This window comes from Astatotilapia calliptera, chromosome 15, assembly GCF_900246225.1.
Source record: "Astatotilapia calliptera chromosome 15, fAstCal1.2, whole genome shotgun sequence".
In the NCBI taxonomy this organism is placed as follows: Eukaryota; Metazoa; Chordata; class Actinopteri; order Cichliformes; family Cichlidae; genus Astatotilapia; species Astatotilapia calliptera.
In genome coordinates this window covers 4,036,109-4,051,405 of record NC_039316.1, presented here as the reverse complement: position 1 = coordinate 4,051,405, position 15,297 = coordinate 4,036,109, and the positions used below count along the sequence as shown (strand labels likewise).

General features: G+C 39.1%; 1 protein-coding gene across 3 annotated transcripts in view; it reads right to left on the bottom strand.

Moving 5' to 3' along the window:
• The window catches only part of ppp2r5cb (protein phosphatase 2, regulatory subunit B', gamma b), a 28,439-nt gene that overhangs the window by 12,968 nt on the left and 174 nt on the right, over positions 1–15,297 (bottom strand). The window contains exons 2-3 of one of the 3 annotated variants that reach the window (XM_026194756.1): positions 14,756–14,815; positions 11,554–11,719 (exon numbers count right to left, since the gene is read on the bottom strand). In XM_026194756.1, the coding sequence (XP_026050541.1) occupies positions 11,554–11,719; positions 14,756–14,815 (226 nt within the window). Of the gene's footprint in view, positions 1–4,274; positions 4,494–11,553; positions 11,720–14,755; positions 14,816–15,297 lie in introns of those variants that run through there. The other 2 variants (XM_026194757.1, XM_026194758.1) reach the window with 2 other exon arrangements.

The window sequence follows — 15,297 nt, the reverse complement described above, 5'->3', positions numbered from 1 at the left end:
CATTAGAGCAGCAATGATACCGACAGGCTGACTTACTTTTAAATGTTTTGCTAAGCAATCTCTTCATTTTACAACCATATTTTATTCTGCTGTGATCCATCACAAAGGACTTATAATGTTATAGACTGCAAGGCATGTCTCTGAATAACTTTAGGTTTACTGAGCTGTGCTGTGCTTGTTTGAGACAGAACGGTTGCAGCTTTTGTGTGTGCGTTTTCATTTATTTGATAGTTCAGGAAATGCTGGATTTCCTACTGAAAACTCTTTAATAAAAACACCAGATACACATATTTTGTGCTTCTCCAGAGGAAAGAACATTTCGACTTGCTGGCTTTATTCTGGGCACGACTGCATTGTTTCTACAGACTTCACTGGAACTGTGAATTTGTGCACAGCAGCTCAGCTGTTTGCTTGGAGATAAGCATTTTGGTTGATAAAGCAGAATATATCCGGGTGGCACGTCACATGATAGATAATGAAGTTACCAGTGCCCCATGCATCAACTGTGCACAGCAGCTCTCTCTGTGCTGCCAGTGTACCCGGTGATGAAAGCCTGCTGACAGCCAAATAACAAATCACAGCTGCTTAAAGCAATAACCAATCACAGAGTAGAGCAGCCCTGCAGCTGACGTATCCGTGCGCCAACTGTTGTGAAATCCTTTGGTAAAAAATGAAAACTGTTCATCCAAATGATTTCAAACTCAACTCTGCACACACATACACACGTTCCTCTAGTTATTAAAGCAAAAAGCAACCAATTCAACTTAGTGAGGTAATGACTGCTATGTTATCGCCACATCAATGATGCACCCTCTGGGAATGTGGGGCCACACCTACCTGTGTATCATTATTAGCTTGCAATTAAAAAAAATTACATGTTTTTGCAGCCAATGAATTTTGCACAATGAGCTAACCTCCAATCAGTGTCAGTTTAAATGATTTATAACCACTTGACAGCTTCCTTAAAGATATGAACGATTAGAGAAAAGTATGAAAACATTTTTTGTCTGCAATTAAGTAATTAAGTGACAATAACAAAGCTTCTAAACAGAATTATTATATATTAAAATAGATCATAATTTCAATCAACTTTCTGGACTGCTCAGAGGGAACCTGAACAGAGCTTGAAGGGTTTGCACACTCCATACATCATAAGGTGTGCAACAGTGCAAGGTATGAAAGTACGGACGTTTTTATAAACAAGACCTACTCTAAATCTACAGGTAACCATTTTAGCAATTTTAGAAATAGCTATAATGTGTGCTCTCTCCCTTTATCAGCACTCAGGAAGAAGAGCTCTGAATAAAGTGCAACTTACTTTCACCTTTTTTTGACAAAAGTAGAAAGGACGCCATTACTACAAGCAGCCTATATAGCACCAAATAACCCCAGCATTATGCACTCTACTGTGATGGGGCCTTCACTAGGACACAGCTATTTCCCTTTTCTTTACAATGATCAAAACTGTCAGTAGCAGCCTGTAATAAATGACACGAGTCACAGAAAGGAAGCTTCTCCTCTGAATTAGCCTGAGCTCATCCGATTCCCAAGCTCCAGAAAATACCATGAAACCAAGAGAAGTGGATTGGTGCTCATTCATTTTCATCCAACACGGGGATTAGTGTCTTAAAACAGAATGTCACCTTATAAAACCTACCTATGGGGCAGCATTAATCTCTTCATCACAGTCTGTGATTCTTGAGTCTTTCTTTTCTCCCCATTAACAATCTGCATGTGTACCCTACATCACCATGGTGACTGCAGGCAGAGACAGGACTTTGGACCAGGGGGTGACCACTGCTAATCAGAGACGCATGTCTGCTGCTTCTACACTGGAATCAAGAGACCGCTGAATTGCTGATCACATCAGCTATGGCTGAAAAAAGTGTCAGCCAAAGGCATCATGCAAAACATGAATCATGGAGTAAAATAAGTCAGTCAGCACTCCCTGCTACACTCAGTAATCTTACAGATACATTTATAAGCGTCCAGTGGCTTTCTTGAACACTTTGGAATAAAGAGTTAAAACAGCACGGTAATCTGTAATTATATATCTACAGTATTTTCTGTGCAGACCCTGCTTTGCATAAGTTGATACCAGACAAAATGTTAACAGCTGGCACCAATAAAATAGGTCAATTCTAAAAGATTCAGTAATGGAGGCAATGCTCACAGACTAGAACCTCAAATTGCGACTGACAGCACACCTCCACATTAGTCACAGAGGAAACGTTAGCATTTAAAACAGCATGAAACAAAGCTGTCCTATGAGTTCTTTTAGGTAGACTACCCTTTTGAATCAATAATGTATTTGCTTTATAATTCCCCAACAGTGTCAAAGCTTTGTGGTGAAGCTTCCTTACTTTACTGTTGCTTCCTTTCTTATCTAATAGCTCTTTGTTGGCTCTTGTTTTACATTTGTCTGTTTTTATACAAATAGTTATACATGCCATAAGATATTTGGAAAAAACTGGAAGATTTTTGAATTTATATTTAGAAGACTAACTGCCATATTCAAACTACTATCCGCAAACAGGATCCAATTGAGCACAGTAAAAGGTCAAACATCAGCCAAGCTCTTGAGCTTTTGCCACAACATCCATTTTGTATTTCTGGAGCAAGTTTACATAAGAGTGTCTTCCTTTCCAGTGAGGTGCACTAACTGTGAAAGTAAAACTCACGACCACTTTTTGTGTTCATGACTAATATTCAGCTTGCTTCTGCTTAAGTGCGTACAGTGTGTTTAAAAAAATATATATATATTAAGCCTTGTTTGGACAGTGAGCACAAATACTTGTCAAAATGATGAACAATCCCCTCTAAATGCATGCAAGTTAATAAAAATATTTATAAGTGTTAAGTTAATATAGTAGCATCTGTTTTACTAGGAAGTCTCAAAATTTTACCCTTAACTCTTTAACGCTTGAAATCCTACAAGGACCCTTTAAGGTCTTTTCTGAATTGAGCTGCTTATAGAACAAAATGACTGGGTGTGCAGATTCGTGAGGGTGGTCTCTGCTTATTCAGCTACCCTTTGAAAAACCCAGAAACTATCATAATGGTCATCAAACAACATCTTTACTGATAAACACTGAGGTGTCAAAACTTGTCATTAAGGGTAGAGGGGAGGTGGTCAAATGTGGTGTTTATAGCGAAAAGAGTAAGATGAATACAGAAAAACGGTTGCTGAGTTATTTGAGGCTTGGTACACCTGCATCAAGTTTTGTTCCTATTACTGTTACAGGCCGACTCATGAGCACCTCGACTCATCAGCCTCTGAGTGCTGAGAGGTCTACCAGCTCCTGTTACACAACAGCAGTAGGGTTTCTGAACAGACCTAAAATATTAAGAGACCTGCTGTGCAACTGCAGACTTCACACACGAGCGTCTCTGCATGGATCAGTGAATAACCTTTACTCATCTAAAAGCTCCAGCATGCATACAGGAAGCCAGCCACGAACACAAATTGCTTTTAAGCACAACTCTTGACTCAGACATTCTGTACTACGGAATATGAAAATAACTGATTAATAAAGTGTCCCTAATGGCAAATGTGGTGCGCTTACCATCTGTCCCTTCAGACACAGGATATCCGAAGGAGGGACCGGTGGCTTTCTGCCATAACTTGCTGTAATTATCACTATGCATATAAATGTCACGAGACCATGTTAACAGCCACATAAGCAACACCATGATACTGACATCACTGTGACAGCAGCAAGCATATGAAATAATTGGCTGCATGTTAAACACACACTGCCACTTCATCTAGAGACAGCTTCCAGCTTCCTTAAGTTTGTCCGAATCAACGTCAACTCAAAAAGAACACTGGAGCTACAACAACATCAAACAACCTTTCTACTTATGTTAGTCACATTGCAACAATACAATACAGACATATACAAACTAACAACAAGCTTTGACCTCACTTTCTATGACATCAATAGTGTTGATGGGGGAGGGGAGACTCAAAACTACCAATCTTACACCCCCCCTAAACTAAAGCTAAGCTTTGCAATGTCTTAGCAGAACCCTTCCTTGCTGACATACAAACACAATCACCTCCTTTCTCTTTCAAAAACCCTCGTGCAAACAACACTAAAAAAACTCTTAAACTCGCCTCCACAAAAGTAATGATACATATAATATCAAGCTTTTTTTTTTTTCTTTTCTTTTTTTTTTTTTTTTTAAATCACCAGCTGTGGCTGCTTAACACTCAAGCCCACCTCCTCTTTAAACAGACCAGTACACAGCAGCAGATTTCCTATTCTCACCTCTAAAATGCATGAGGGCCACAGGCTGGAAAGGCCCATTGGCGCTCGGTCCATCCAGAACCATCCCGCCGGCAGCTCTAGTACATGCCAACATCAGTGAGCTGAGGCAGGAAACGGGAGAGAAGAGGGTAGCCCAGGCTAAGGCGAGGAGCCAGCCTCCATTTTAGCACGAACACTGAGCAGAAAATGAAGCTCCCCTGCTGCTGGAGGGAACCAGCTAGTTAGTGATGTCATCCCACACAGAAGCAACCTGGTTGGTTAGCTGCAATCACATGGGCGGGCTGTCAGAATAAATAAACATGAGGAAAGAGACTGGCTATTGGAGTGGGGAGAAAAGGGGTGGGCCAGTTACTGTGATTGGGCCAAAAGAACCTACATCTGTCAAGGAGTTTTTAAAGCACAAACAACTCGCCTGAATTCCATTTAACCGGTTCTGAAATAACCACAAATGGAATAATAATACCATGGAATACAAATAACTGTACAACATGTAGGTTGCTTGTAAGAAGCAGAGGACAAAGGAAACCATTTATTTCTCTTTTAGTCTTTAACTCCCAACAACACCCACATGGAAAAGAAATAAGAAAAACTTATAAAAGACTTGCATCAGCTTTAGCTTGCTTCATATAGTGAATCATATAACGCTTATATGATTTACTCATGAAAGTGGCCACTTTCTCATTACTTTCATATATTGTTTTAGGAAGTATCCAAAACATGGAAGTTTCATTTATATAATTTTTCAAGGGATCTTATATCTGTTTTCACTCTTATATGCTTTTCATACAAGTTTCACACAAGACAGATACAAACTTTAGAAGATTTATATATATCTTTTCCATATTGACAAACCTAAATAAAACAAAATACAACAAGGTGTTCAATGCTTAATGTCACCTTACACTGGTCATCAACTAGTGGACCTTTTTTTAATGTCTGCTGCCATTTCCAGCATGCGTGCCAACTTTGTGCGCGTGTGTCTGTGTTTGCATGACAGATGGCTCTTCAGCAGCACAGCCTGAGCCCAGGTGTATGTGACAAGAGAAACAGGAAGGCAGGAAGTCTCAATGTGAGCAACACAGGATGTGCATATGCAGAAAGCCACATTTTGAATCAGCAGCACTGGGGAACAAAAGCCTGCACTGTAAACCTTTGCGGGCACATTGGTGACACAGACAATTAAAAGCAAGAAATCCATACTCCCAGTCACTGGCGTAGCACTCCCAAATATAGTAACCACTGCACCCTTAGAATACAATAGGGCTCTGTAAAACTCTGCACACAGACAAACACAATCAGAACATACACCGACATTTTTTTTTTTTGTGCATGCCATATGTGTCATCATACTGAAAGTACAGTAAGCACATACAGACAAGGTGTCGAAACAGTGATTCAGCTAAAGTCATAAGCATTCCTATGCACGAAGAATAACCACGCAAATACAGTGTAGATGGGTGTGAATTAAACAGATTTGGACTACAGTCACATATAATCTAATAATTTTTGCTGCATAAGAAAGCCACCGAGGAGAAAAGACTGCACAAAAAGACTTTGCTTACCCCATTAGAATGAACATTTCATAACCGTAGCTGTGTGACAACCCACAAACATTTCTATTAAAATGTGTGTATGGCATACTAGCCTTCGCAATTACTTCTCTTCTGTGAAGGACAAAAAACGACATTATTTTTTTGCACTATGATTGCTGTCATTTCAGTGATTGGCAGCGTTAGCTAAGATTACATAAAACTGGCCGAGCAACTACAGCAAGGCAACAGGGTTGTTTTTTCTATGCAGTTTCTGCATAATGTGCAAAGAAGGAAGACATTGATATACTCTTGACTGCTTAAAAGTAATTAGGGGAATCATTATTTGTGGATAATATTGTCCAGCAGATGTAACTCTATACAGAGGTTTGGTTAAGCTCGGGGCGATCGTGGCTCAAGAGTTGGGAGTTCGCCTTGTAATCGGAAGGTTGGACAGTCTTGGTCGTTGTGTCCTTGGGCGAGACACTTCACCCGTTGCCTACTGGTGGTGGTCAGAGGGCCCGGTGGCGCCAGTGTCGGGAGCCTCACCTCTGTCAGTGCGCCCCAGGGTGGCTGTGGCTAAATGTAGCTTGCCATCACCAGTGTGTGAATGTGTGTGTAAATGGGTGGATGACTGGATATGTAAAGCGCTTTGGGGTCCTTAGGGACTAGTAAAGCGCTATACAAATAGAGGCCATTTACCATTTAAGCTCAAAAAAGAAAAATAGAATACATAAAGTGTTTTGGAAGTTTCACACTTTCAAAAAAACAAACAAACAAACAAAAAAACAAACAAACACTGTTTTAGGCTAATGTAATGTTTGTGCAAAATGCATTTTGTGTGGTATTTCATAAAGCACATAATGGTGTCACGGTTCCTCCCTGTGGGTTTGCACTTCTCCGCTGGAGGTGCAGGAGGTGCGGTGTGGTTCGAGTCCGGCTGCTGTTTGTTCTTGCACACTTCTTGTATTGCCACTGTTGCTCCTGCTACACAACCTTGAGCTTGTATACGTGTTTGTCTGCAGGTTAGAGGATGTAAAAAGTCTTACACTAAAGTCAACTGTACAAAATGGGAACAACTACACCCCTAATGGATGTAATACTTAACATCTAGTTTAGTTGGTCCTAATATATACGATAATGGAGCACTTCATCAGCAGGAACTAATCTGGGCATATAAAGGGCTCTTTCTTGCCATTTTGTACCTTAGGCATAGTGCATCCATGACCATGAGAAGAAAATACTGGATTACTCATTACAAATGCTACTTTGGCACATGCATTCACCAAACTCGAGCTTTCTGCTGTGTCTGTGCTATTTTTTAAATGCGAAGAAACTTGTGAGATTGCTATAACACAAGCATGGTTTCAGAGCTTTTTCTAAACGTATCATTGATATCAGCAGCACTGCCTAAAATACACAACGAAGTGGTTCATTCACAGGTCTGCTGATCTTCAATGTCACGGTCCTCTGTAAACGCTTAAGGCTCAGATCTATTTGGAGAAACAGACTGATCGACGCAGCTGAGGACACAGGCTCTTTCAACAGTGGCTGAACTTAGGCAGCTTCCAATGATAGGGACATCTTTATCAAGATCCAACCTATTTTTTCTTCTTCTCGTAACGCAAAGATGAATCACAAAGCGATGATACATGCTGATCTGTATTAGTCACATTAGAAGCAGATATATTAAGAAACAAAGCCCAGATTTGTTCATTGTGCCACTAAAAATGTTGCACAAGTGGAAAACACCTGTGGCTGATGACTACAAGATAAACACGCTTGGAGATCGCATTTAATGTTGCAGCTTAAACCTGGTAACTTGAGGAATGTGTTATTATAATATGTACAACAGTTTAAAAGCTTAAAACGTTTTTCAAAGTTCAAAAACAAGTTTTAGACCTGCAGATATAGTAAACGTGTGTGAATTAATTAAATACCATTTTCAATATTTACTATTCTTCCAAACAAAAGACCACCAATTCAGATACAGTGTCATGTTTTTTAGTAGGATCCTGTCATTTCTGAATGTTGCTGATGCATAAATGAAATATTCACTGCTTAAATATAGCAATGTGTCTGATTCTCTGACTTCTAGCTACAAAACCCTTCTAGAAGCAATGCTGAAAAGTCCAATCGTGCAAAACCAGTGCACAGCTTGAGCAGTTTTAACACCATGATCACTGCCAGTGACTTTTTTTTGTATTTTTATTCATATGAAATGTCTGACCCAGGAAGTTTCTGTCATGAGTTGTAGGGGCCTTTTTCTGCTCCCACATGTATTCAAAGTTAAAGACGTTTCTCTGACATGACATGACAAATAGTGATTTAACGTTAAGATTACTTCCTGGAAGCTTTAGAATGTAACTAAAAGACAACCACAGTAAAAGCAACATTTCGATTCATAAAAATAAAAACTGACTGACGTACACTTTAGTAGTTTGACTTAGACCTGTGTTTTCTGCTAACAGTCATTGACACCTACTAAACAACTGTATTACAGGTAGCAATAACAGAACTAAACACACAACTTATTTAGTTTTAACATCTTCACGTTTGCTGTCATTATCCTGTCTCCCTAGTGCTAGGCTGAAAAAATGCTTTAAAAAAAAAAAAACATAACTGCTGACCATATAACTTCTGTCATCTTTACTGTTTATCCCTCAAAATGAAGATGACTGTACACTGAAGAAGTCAAACATAACTAGCTGTTGGCACACAGTGTGACACCAAAAAAAAAAAATAGTCAGAACTGTCAGAAGCACTGCAGCTTATTAGACTTGGGACAGCCCACTGTCTCCAGCTGTCCCTGCTCCGTGCTTCGTCATTTGTGTCCATTGTGTCTTTGACTAGTGCTGAAGCCCGTGTACCGTTCTCACTGATAAGATTCATTTCAGACAATTAATAATTTACAATGAACTACGCTCATTCAACAGGAGAAACACAACAACGGGAGAAACATAACAATTTGTGACGCATAAACGAAATCCAAACTACTTTGAATACTAGTAGCTACATGTTTATAAAAGAGCAGAAATGTCCCAACTTAACCTGCGACAATAAAAATAATATTTTAGTACCCACCAGAATCTGCCGTGACATAGGCATTTAGCCTCGTCACTATCTGTAACATTTTACTCTACACAATTTCTCTCTCATCCAACTGTTTACTCAATAAAACATATCTCAGAGTTAGCACGAACTACTGTTCACAGACTAATAAACATTCTCGGTCATTATGATTTCATTATGTTGTTTTTGTAAGGCTTTTCCTGGTGTCCTTCTGTTTAAGTGTTTTATTTTCCTTATGTTTTCTTTTTTACATTGTGTACAATGTTTGCATATCTGCGGTCTGCCGACTGTTAGTTATATCCATTAAAGTGCCCCTTAAAACAGTTTCACATTATAAAGGAACATGGGAAAGTTTTGCATTGCCATTAAGCATAGTCTCATTAAAAAGGTAAGGACTGCAAATTTCATACACTATGTTAACTGTACCCTCAATTTAAAAAAAAAAAAAAAATCAGATTAAAAAGTATTATCTGTTTTTAAACTTTGGTTACAAGTAGATATACTCATGTCCTTCAACATCACCTCTCATATTTGACACTCTAGCCACAAGGTGGCACCAAACCCTGTGAGACCAAGGCTCCATGAAGGAGAGGTCCTGCTTTAAAAGAGAACCCATACAGAGGGAGCAACTGTTGTTGTTCTGTGCTTTTTGGCACATGTATATAACACTTGCAATGAGACAAAGAAAGAGGAATTAATCTCCTGTTTACTTGCCTCAGTCAGACAGATCTCCAGCTGAACATTATGCCAAACACAAAAAAAAACAAGTTTGGATTTGTGTATTTTGTCTTATAAAATCTACACACAAAAAAAAAACGGCAGCTCACCACATCGGGTTTCAACAGAAACCAAACTATCGTCCAAACAAATGCAAAAATTTGAACCATACAGTCAAAGAAAGCACACACGAATCTGGAAGTTCATGGGAAAGGCCTGCTTCTGGTCAGGGTTTTTAAGTCTCGCCTCAACTTTGCGGCTCTGCGGGACAGGCTCACGGACATGTGTTTCCATCAGGAGGTGGTGAACATGCCTGGAATGAAAACAGGCCAAGCGAGGAGCCTGTTTGGACAGGACTAAGTGATAACATCTACTTGGCCACTGTGGGATAATGTTTTGCAGAATGTTATCAAAGCTCTCATTGGGGTGTGGGAAGTGAGCAGGCTGTATCAGAAATGAAGTTAAGCCTATTGGTTTCCTCACACGTTACAAAGGTAACGGCTAGCTAAGATAAAGACACAATCATTTTTTTATGGCAGAGCATAAAGACACAATGAACAATAAATGGCCTGTTATCATGTTGCCACCTTAGGAAATCCAACTTTGCTCTACATGCCAAGGTTTCCATAGACAGAAATAACATTCGTAAATTCTCCTTGAAGAACGCTGCCTTTGCTCTACTGTGAGCTTACAAGCCTCCCACCGATGACGAAAAACAAAAACAAAAGCGCTCTTTTCTGCACACACGGCATCAGTGCCAGAACGTCCACAATATCTTTTACCAAATACAGAAACTTTTGAGCAAGTAACCCAACGAGACTGCATTCACCACCATTCGGGGTTACATCAGTTCCATAAACTTTACACTGCTGTTGCATCAACTGTAAATAATCTAACAATCCAGGAAATATCTGTCCTTGAAAGGAGATGGATAATTCTCCCTACCCACTCTGAAAGTGTCGGGCACATTTCCAATGTCCCAACTTTGTTTCACTTACTAAACAGAATAGTCATCTGGGGACCACTAAAATACCCTTTTCCTACGAGATTCTTATTTTTCCTGAGTCTGAACATTTAGAAAGAAACAGAAACAGTATAACCAATTCCTGTTGTGCCATTGCCACTATCAGTTATAAAATTGTTTTTGAAGTTTAATTACATGATTATTTAACAGCCAACAATGTCAATATAACTGTCTGTAAAGCATACCACTATGTTAGGTAACTATAATTAAAGTACTGAGAAATTATGCGTGCAGTCATCCATGTATACACAGGACAATGCTGACAATATGCATTTATTGTGTCGCAGCAGTGTTTGCTCGTTGCTCTTGGATCTGGCACTGAACTTGGACACTAAATATCCATATACATCTGTAAAGTTCACGAGGAAAGACAGGAGGAGGAATAGTAATAGCTGGCAGACATGTCTTATCTGCTCACTGGCAACATTCGGAAACACAAGGGCCGTGGAATTAAAGCTTTATCTCTGGATTATCACTAAATATAGATGCTTGGGTTAAATCCAGAGCAAAATCCATGCCATGCATGTCCTCTGTTTGTTTCCACATATTGCATAATGTCATGTTCAGCCTGGTATTAAAATGGGGGTGATGCAGCAAGGGATGCTCATGGGAACTTCTGTGGGGAAGGAGTGACTAAATAATTGAGTACGTGCTTGTTAGTACATATTTCTGTGAGGTGTGCACTTATCTAGATCTGCATTTGAGACATTTCTTACATATTAAACATACACAGGCAGACCAGGTAGTTTTCTCCACCTGCCAAATTTGGTTGATTTGATTTTTGAATTCTGTGCAAAACCCTGAAGCGTGAAAACATTACCTCAACTCCGTTCTCTATGAATATATAACAAATGCAAATTCTACCAAATCGAGCGCACTCTGTAGTTCATTATGTGATTACATAAAATGGATTTCAGACTGTCACACAGGTGAATACCTTTAAAAGCAGGAAGTTTCTGCAGTTCCCTGTTGTTGCTCAAGCTGAAGCGAGAGGAGCTCTGCCTCTTGTCCTTTTTGACAGGTGTCTGGGAACCTGGCTGCTTCCCCTTTAGTAGCTGAGTTGTTGGAGGAACACTATTGCTAGCCTTCCTGTTAGAGCTCTGCTGAAACAAGAGAAAACACACATTAGTTACACGGACATAAGAGCAAAGACACACTAAAAAAAAAAGATGCAGGTATAAAATATGGGCGAATGAACCTCTGCAGAAATCTAATAAAAATGTGTGCATGCAGCCACCAGCCAAGGAGCACAACTGGTACTTTTAATTATATACACTGAGTTGCCATCCACTTGACAAAATGCTCATTAAAAAAAACAAACCCGTTTACCAAATGTACAATTACTCTTTACAATAGTGCATCATCCTGATGTGGGATCACCTGAAAGCAGCAAGTTCAACTGATCCAGCCTTCCTACTAGGATCCATTTATCAGTGTGGACCTGATGACACAGAGCTTAATTCACCTGATGCAGCTGTGGAGTCTGAGTCACAAGAGATTTATCAAATTCGCTTAAGACCCAGACAAAGTTGGCCACAGTCTGAGCCACACTACAAGACAGACAATCAGTCTGTGCCACTAGAAAGCTGTTGTGTGAAGTGGAAAATGCCGCTGTGCTGACTTCTGCTATGAACTCGATTACATATTAATGTACTGGAAAGATCTGAATTAACTCATGTAAGTATATTAGGCCAAAGTAGAAACATCTGTCATCTATGGTTCTTCTCATTTAATGCTTCAAATTTTCATTTGTCAGTTATGGTTGCTGACAACAAGCCAAATGAAAGTTACATATATATTACATAACAGCCTTTACAGTTATGCATTTCTGGTTGACAGAGCATATGGGAAAAAAGGAAGGGTGGGGGCAGTGACAACAGCTTGCAGCCCAGCGATTTTAATTTGACACAGGTTGGTGCACTAGCTGATCTAATACATGGCTGCTGACACGCAAGTCTAATGCTGGCAGAGCCTGAAACTTTCAGCTTGAAAAAATAAATAAATAAATAAATAAATAAATAAATAAATAAATAAATAAATATATTTCAGTAGGTCGGCAAGGATGACTAATATATGTAATTGTTAGCCAGCTGTTAGCCAGCTGTTATTAAAGGACAGGTTTTAAAATAGAACAGATAAGGCCTTTATTGTAATTGTAAATGTACAACGCAAATGTGGAAAATAATAGGGATTATATTAAACTGGTAACTACATAAAGCTCTGAAATAGATATAAAGCTTAATGAAATTATCTGCTAACTGACAAGTGTGGGTTTTATAACTCAATAAACTGGACTGTGTATATAACACAAGGCAATAAAATAGTGTGTTTCCCACAGATTTAGCTTGTACAGTCATGGCCTAAAGTTTTCATTTCATGTTTTTATAATATGGTAAAAACATAATCATAGGCATTTGATAAGCTTTTGTTGTCAGTGTGACATGCTGGATGTCAGCTTCGGGGCTAAGTCCAGAAGCTCATAAAAATGAATCTGATCTCTTGGCACAATAACTCTGAACCAGTGTGAATGACTACTGTAAAAACTCAAGTTGCATATTGTATACAATACAAAATTTGTGCCATGACTATAATCTGTGTGTATGTGTGCCTTTGTGGTTTATATGCAAATTGGACACGGGGGGGGGGGGGGGGGGGGGATCTCTTGAAAGGATGAAAAGAAAAATATGTAAATGTTAAAATGAGTCAAGTGTACTCGGACAGACTTCAAAAGACCTTGCCACCTAAACTCAGTCCATCTGTGGTGACACCGGAATACAGCCTGGTTGAGAACATTGTAATCTGTGCAAGAGCAGGACTACCTTTTGCTTTCTAGGCAGCACAAACAGCTGCCAGCTCTCATTCCACACGCGACATAACTGCATTCAAATGCTTGCCTTCCTTTAAAAAAAATTAAAGCGCCTCTAGTTGTTTGAGTTCAGTCATTATCATCATCCCATTTTACTAGTTTTATTAGTACAGGGAGGTCAAATGTAAGGCCAGCAGACCAGAATGAGCATGGCAAAGACTCCAATCCTGCACGCCAGACAGCTTTAGAAAATATGAAGGAGTTCATAGATTCCTATTGATTAATCACTCCCTACTCCCATTCATACTCCTACAAAGCCATTAAGTAAGAGATAAACAATTAAATGACAGAAAGTTCATGTTTTTCCAATATTACAGTAAGTCCACAGTTGTGATGGACTGAGATTTTCAAATTGAGATGGCCAACACAAGTAGTCCATACTCCCATATTTCACTATGGTGTTCATGTGACTCACATCCATCATTAGTTAGCTCGCTACAGCAAATTTGGTCACAAAGAAGAATTTTCCCCTGATGAGTTCAAAGAATCATGAGACCTAAAACAGAATAAGCTTTTCTTGTTCCACTCCACAGGAGGCTTCCTGTCCTTTTGCATGAGTACTTGCTGTCAAGTGAAAAATATACAATTTCTGCACAAGTATATAACATAGGCATCCTGGTTTGTGGAGGCCTTTGTGATGCATTTAAGTATTCTGAATCGGCACTTCAGGAGCAACATTATAAATTGTAATCTGCAAAACACTGAATTGATAACAAGACAATAAACTAGATATACACAATAAAACTTAAGCTTTATCGTGTCCCTCTTCATTTTTTTTAAATTGAAAAAATAAGTTCAGCATGTACGTTCATTTGTATTGCAACCACAATCACTAATACTGGAGACCACTATCATGCAGTAATAATCCAATTATAATGTAATACTCCTCTTGCAAAGCTGGTGTCACTAAATTCCATTTAATTTTAAATGACTTGGAGGTAATTACATCAAGTTGAAAAGGTTATCCCAACCCTTGCGGTCTCTGTTTGATCTGTGATGAGTCTAGGGTGTGTTGGTTTTTTTTAACTGCTTGTTTAGCTTTTAATATATCATTTACAAGTTTCTATTTCCTCTATCTAATCTAATGTTATATATCGCTCTGTGTTTAGGGTCTTTGGTAATGTATATGCTCATTCTATTTGAGTTGTTCTCTTGGGCAGGGGACTATCACAAACGAGATCTGACATCTCAAAAGTCCCAATTTGAGGGTTAAATACATTTTAAATAAAAATAAAGTTATGTGTTCTTAGAGTGGTTTTCCTTGTTAGCATACCTCATGTTCTGAATTCTCCTGTCCTCCACTCTTCCCCACTTTGCCAGACTTGGGAGACTCCTGCAAAAACATTTTCAATCAAAAGATTATAAACTTGATTTAATTAAATGAAGTTTATATTGGTTGACAACATCAGGTGAATGCAATTGGTGAATGCCGCCTTGCACAAATCCAAGCTAAATATAGCACGCCTGCCCACCCAGTCTCGCACTCCTGTTTAACCACACTGTAAAGTCTGCTGTTAGCTAGCTCACGTTACACGACCCGAGGTTTCAGCTTCTAAAAGTCCTTAAATTTACACCAAAATAACACACACGTGCAATGTAAGTATCACTTTAAGATAAGGGTACTCTATTTACATAACACTGCACAACGTGCCAAGTGCTAACATGACGGCAGGATAGGGCTAGCAGGTAATGATTGCAGGCTGGCTAACGTTTGTGTGATGGGACACTGCGCTGGTAGCAAAATGTCGTATTATACACCCGGCACGTTATCAATAAATTCAATGAAATGTAACTCGTGCAAAGTTTGTTCACTAT